A 6,000-nucleotide genomic window follows, 5' to 3' on the forward strand; every position below is an offset into this window, starting at 1 on the left:
CAGAGGAGGATCACCTGAGCCCGGGAGGTTGAGGCTGCAGTGAGTTGAGATTGTGCCACTGTACTCCAGCCTGGGTAACAGAGTGACAGAGACAGACCCTGTCTCAAAATAAATAAATATAAATAAATAAATAAAATAAAATAAACTTTAATATATCGTATATATAGTAAAGTTATTGTTAAGAAGCAATCAATTGATAAACACGAAAATCAAGATAGGAGTTGCCTCTGAGTGGGGTGAAAGGGGATGGGATGAGAGAGGGAGTGCATGGGAATTGGTAATGTTCTAGTTGTTGGATTCGGCAGTATGTTTTGTTTTTTTTCCATCTGCCCCCGCCCCCCGACACATCATGTAGTTTTATTCAGTTTTAAACAAAATTTAACTCTTTTGGGACAGTAAGTTCATGAGTGTTCATTTTATTGTTTGGCTTTAGAACTCCCATCTGTATTACGTATATATTATTATATATTACATAATACATTTTACATATATAGAGAGAGACTCTTTCAGATATTACATAATACGATGAGAAAGAGAAAGAGAGAGGGGTGGCTTTCCAGATCTACCTCTGGAAGGCAAGTCTGAGCCCTGGCCCAGCTGTCCTTAGGACAAGGAAACAGCAGGGCAGAACACACAGGCTCAGGGCAGGAAATCCCTCAAAAGATAGGAAGAAAGGGCAGAAGGAAGCTTTTGCAGGTGGTAGATATGTTCCTTGTCTTGACTGTGGAGATAGTTTCATGAATGTGTACTTATGTCAGAAATCATGAAACTGGACTAAGCAAAATGACTCTTTTCTGTGATCCCATCATTTTGGAAGGCTGAGGTGGGAGGATTGCTTTAGGCCAAGAGTTCAAGACCAGCTTGGGTAACAAACTGAGACCCCCATCTCTACAAATATTACAAATTAAAAAGTAAATTAAAAGAATTCATCAAACTATATACTTCAAATATGTTGTTTATTGTATACTTTAAACATGTATCATTTATTGTACAAATAAAGCTATTAAAAACAAAAGCCAGGAAGAGGTTGAAGCCATACTCTTTTCCCAGCCTGCCCGGTCAGATAAGTCTGTCTTCCTTCCAGTCCCCAGATTCTCCCTATCCCACACATAGTCCCCTTCTCCCTTAGGAGGTACATTTTGTTTCCTCCAGTCTAGTAATAGGACTTCCCCCCACCAAAAACATAAAACAAAAAGTTTTATGAATTACTTGCCATACACTGTTGAGTGAATTCTTTTTCTTGTTTGTTTGTTTTTTGAGACAAGGTCTCACTGTGTCACCCAGACTGGAGTGCAGTGGCACAGTCATGGCTCACTGCAGACTCGGCCTCTCTGGGCTCAAACAATCCTCCCACCTCAGCCTCCTGAGTAGCTGGGATTACAGGTGTGTGCCACAACACCTGTTTTTTTGTTTGTTTTTTGTTTGTTTGTTTGTTTGTTTGAGACGGAGTCTCACTCTGTCGCCCAGGCTGGAGTGCAGTGGCGCCATCTCAACTCACTGCAAGCTCCGCCTCCTGGGTTCACGCCATTCTCCTCCCTCAGTCTCCCAAGTAGCTGGGACTACAGGCACCTGCCACGACGCCCGGATAATTTTTTTGTATTTTTAGTAGAGACGGGGTTTCACCATATTTTGCCAGGATGGTCTTGATCTCCTGACATGATCTGCCCGCCTCAGCCTCCCAAAGTGCTGGGATTACAGGCGTGAGCTACCGTGCCCGGCCACAACAGCTGTTTTTCTAAAAAAAATTTTTTTGTAGAGATGAGGTCTCCCTATGCTGCCCAAGCTGGTCTTGAACTCCTGGGCTCAAGTTATCCTCCCTCCTCAGCCTCCAAAAGTGTTGGCGTTATAGACGTGAGCCATTGCACCTGGCCCATGTGAATCCAATTTTTAAAAGCCAGATTCTGTATTGCCTGAGAGTAAGTTATCTAGATTCGATTCAGATTGAGAATTTGAAGATAAAATAAAGTGAAAGTTCCTTTAACTTAAGCATTGTTTTGCTCTTACAACCTGTAAGGCTGAAACAAGTGCCCATGGGTTTGAAATGAAGCTGTCCTGACCTAGTGTTATTCTCAATGCTAGACGGTGTGTTGAGACCCGTCCCACAGAAGGAAGAGCAGCACCAGGACAAGAAGCTGCGCCTTGGAATCCACTAAGAAGGACTGTCTACACTGCAGGGGAACCTCAAGAACTTTTCATTGCACTTCTAAAATTCAGCCTTGTTCATTCAGAAAATAAGGATGGATTTTGTGAATAATTGAAAAGATTTTTTAAGGAAGCTAATTTATTTCTAGGATACAAATGGTGTTAATAAGAATATTTGTCTTTTAGATTTATGTGTGGGTTTTCCATAATGTAGTAGTGTGTTATTTTATTACACAAAATGAGGGAGCAATAACTTAAACCAATGTAAACAGCAACAGGGACTGATTTCTATTTATCTTGACTTTATATTAGCCAATTTGAAAGGGTCTGCTTCACAGGAGGTCATGCCTCTGCAGGGAATCACACACCTTTTGAGAAATATTAATTCTTTTGAATTACAAGAGTGACAGTTAGTAAACTGCTCCAGGGAAATAAATGTCATCTTTTAAGAGTCAATGTATAGCAAACCAAAAGGTCACATTTATACCCAAAGCTTTCTAGTAATCAGAATTTACTTAATTAGAATTGACTCACAAAAATAAAGTTAGTGGACTTGGTCTCCATTTTTAAAGTATATTTTGTAAATGTTAACTCTGTGGTCCTGTTTATCACAGAGTTTGGGTAGCAATAGGAAGACAGTGTTATTCTGAGACAGTGTCACTGCTTGATATCACTGACTCTTGAAATCACTAACAGTGAACCTCAAATTTGGTTATGATGCTAACAGAGAAGAAATATTTGAGTCTGGACTATTGAAACTAGCCTTCCTAGAATTCCATTAATAAATGCTGCTCCCCCATATAATCTTTCCTTCTGTAAAATTAACACAGGTTGTCTCATGGCATTGATCTTCAAAAGGAAGAGCCTTTTAAAAACATTTACCAACCTCGAGAATAAATACTGAAAGTCTTGAAAGTATGGTAATTTCAGCTATTCCAGATTGCTGTCTGTGATTTCTTACATTTTTATTTGCTGAGAAACGTTCAGAAAATTATTCCAAAAATGAGGGTACATGTTCTGTTCTCTCCTAGGTTAGAGAGGGAGTGACCTGGGATGCTTCATGAGAAATGGCTCCCTGGATCTGTGGTGGTCAGGTTTGCCTCTGCTTTTGTTCCCTGCCTTTCCACAACATCACATGGCCTCACTGGGCTTCCTACCAGTTTCTCAGAATCACACGCAGGACCATCCAAACATGGGCTCCGTGCCAGGGCTGTGACTGCAGCCTGTGTAGGTCCATGGGGAGTTCAGAGTCATCATACAAGGCAGCCAAGAACTGCCATAAACACTACACAGATGGAGGGCATGAGATAGGACGGGAGATGAGGCGAGGTACACTTAGAGGTAACTAAGGCTAGTTTGAAAACCATGAGTTAAGATATTCTTATCCGTATAAAAACACTGAGATTGCTTACCTCCCAAATTGCTTTATTATATTAACTCTCATGCTTCAGCTCTTGGATTTGTTGTTTCTCACTAACATGTCATGTACACCAAACATTTTATAAATCAATCAGTAAATATTTTGTAAGACCCAATAGCCTGGCATACTGCCAGGTCTGTGGATTTGCCTGTTGGGCGTTGGGATTGGATATGAGAGGAAGAAGCATACAAGTGGGAAAAACTGTGATTAGAAAGGGAAAACTAGGCATTTCCACAGTATTATTAAGAGAGTCATGATAATGCCATTTTTTTTTTCTGTACAACTGGTCAGATTTCAATAAATAATCATTGACGGTTTACTGTGTAGCCTCAGAAGGTGAAGTCTATGAGGGCAGGGAGGTGTGTGTGTGTGTGTGTGTGTGTGTGTGTGTGCTTTTAAACTGCTGAACCCCAGTGTCTAGAACAGTACCTGGCACACAGTAGGCATTCTATAAATATTTGTTGATTGATTGAATGACTGCTAAACACTGCTTGACCCGGGGATGAGATGTGTGAGAAATGCTTCCTGATCTTAAGACACTCACAGTCAAGTGGACAATACAAGCATGGAATCAAGTAATTAAGAAAAATGATTCTCAGGCCAGATGCCATGGCTCACACCTGTAATCCCAGCACTTTGGGAGGCTGAAGGGGGGTAGATCACTCAAGGTCAGGAGTTCAAGACCAGCCTGGTCAACGTGGTAAAACCCCATCTCTAACTGAAAATACAAAAAAAAAAAAAAAGCCAGGCATGGTGTTGCATGCCTGTAATCCCAGCTATTTGGGAGACTGAAGCAGGAGAATCGCATGAACCCAGGAGGCAGAGGCTACGGTGAGCTGAGATCATGCCACTGCACTCCAGCCTGGACAACAGAGCGAGACTTAGTCACTGCAGCCTTGACTGTTTTCTGTGCTCAAGCAGTCTTCCTGCCTCAGCCTCCCAAGTAGCTGGGACTACAGGCACGCACCACCACGCCCGGCTAGTTTATTTTTTATTTATTTTTTGTAGAGAAAGGAGTCTCGCTATGTTGCCCAGGCTGGTCTTGAACTCCTGGCCTCAAGCAATCCTCCTGCCTCTGCCTTCCCAAGTGCTGTGATTACAGGCATGAGCCACTGTGCCTGGCCAAGTTAGCTTTATTTCTGGGTCAATGAATGGTACCAACACTCTATAAACACGAACTGTATCTTTAGTGACACTGTGATACATAAATGAGCTTATTACCCCTGAATGTCTATATCTAAACCCACGTAACACTTGGGAAGGAGAAAGAAAGAAGTGAGCCCATCTTGGGACAGGAGCTCCTTTGGTGAGTGTAGCACAAAGTGATTTGTTAGGGAAAGCACATGTCTTTCCAGAAGGACATGAGCCAGGACTTTCCTGGAATACTTCCCACCACCCCATGCTTCTCAGAAATCGGGGTCCAGGCCAGGATGAATGAGGGAGAAATCACAGTTCATCCCAGTACTGACACCCACACCCAGAGAGGCCCTGGCCCGGGATGTATCCCAAGGACAGAAGGTGGAGGGAGGAGGCTGGGGGGAGTTCACTTCCTATGGAGTGAATGGAAACAGCCTGGCTCTGCCTAACGTGCGTGAGTGGCTGGGGATGGCTTGAACAGCTTGAAGTACCTTGTGTAGTGTGTGCGCACATTCACAATGCTAGAAAAAAACAAAAACGAGAGCTAAGCCAGAAGTTTGAAATACTGTGGTGCATGATGCTGCTGAGTTGCAAGAAAGGGAAGCTCGTGAGCCGGGAGGCTTCCGTGTGGCAGATCCTAACTCCTGACCAACTTTGTTTCACCCGTGGGGATAACCAGCAGAGGCTCTCCAGGTTGTTTTTTTGAACATACTACAATTCATTAACAAATACCTGCGAGGGCTTAGCTTACCACGAGCCAGGCACTGTGAGGAGCGCAGTTATAGTGGTGATCAAAACCAGACACAAACCCAGACCTTGTGGAGCTTATCGTCTAGTTGGGGAGATGGACATACATCAAGTATTCATGAAAATGAATGAAAGGTACGCAGAAAAGAACTGGCCTCCCAACAAATACGGGCACATGTTTTTTCAGTTCTTCCACTTCACAGAGATCTGGTACTATTATAATTATGATGGCACCATGGGCTGCACTTAGTGGACCCGTAAAGTTCTACTGGTTTGGGTTTTTTTAAAAGATATCCTACACACTTAAGCAGGCAATCTTTTGGAAACCTCTGGAAGGAGAGAACAATCATATTAAAAATGCAAATAGGGTTGGGCAGAGTGGCACACACCAGTAATCCCAGCACTTTGGGAGGCTGAGGCCGGTGGATCACGAGGTCAGGGGTTTGAGACCAGCCTGGCCAACATAGTAAACCCCTGTCTCTACTAAAAATACAAAAAAAAAAAAAATACAAAAAAAAAAAAAAACACTAGCCAGGCATGGTGGCATGTGCCTG

The 6,000-nt window shown here is 42.8% G+C and overlaps 1 protein-coding gene across 5 annotated transcripts in view; it reads left to right on the forward strand.

Annotated features, from left to right (window-relative positions):
• Positions 1–3,881, forward strand: part of CDADC1 (cytidine and dCMP deaminase domain containing 1) — a 46,065-nt gene extending 42,184 nt beyond the window's left edge. For all 5 annotated transcript variants that reach the window (XM_074022027.1, XM_074022029.1, XM_045377062.2 and 2 more), the window contains one exon: positions 2,080–3,881. In XM_074022027.1, coding sequence (XP_073878128.1) covers positions 2,080–2,153 — 74 coding nt within the window. In that variant the 3' untranslated portion in view covers positions 2,154–3,881. The remainder of the gene's footprint in view (positions 1–2,079) is intronic.
• Positions 3,882–6,000: the final 2,119 nt, after the last annotated feature.

Source organism: Macaca fascicularis, chromosome 17 (genome assembly GCF_037993035.2).
Source record: "Macaca fascicularis isolate 582-1 chromosome 17, T2T-MFA8v1.1".
Taxonomy (NCBI): Eukaryota; Metazoa; Chordata; class Mammalia; order Primates; family Cercopithecidae; genus Macaca; species Macaca fascicularis.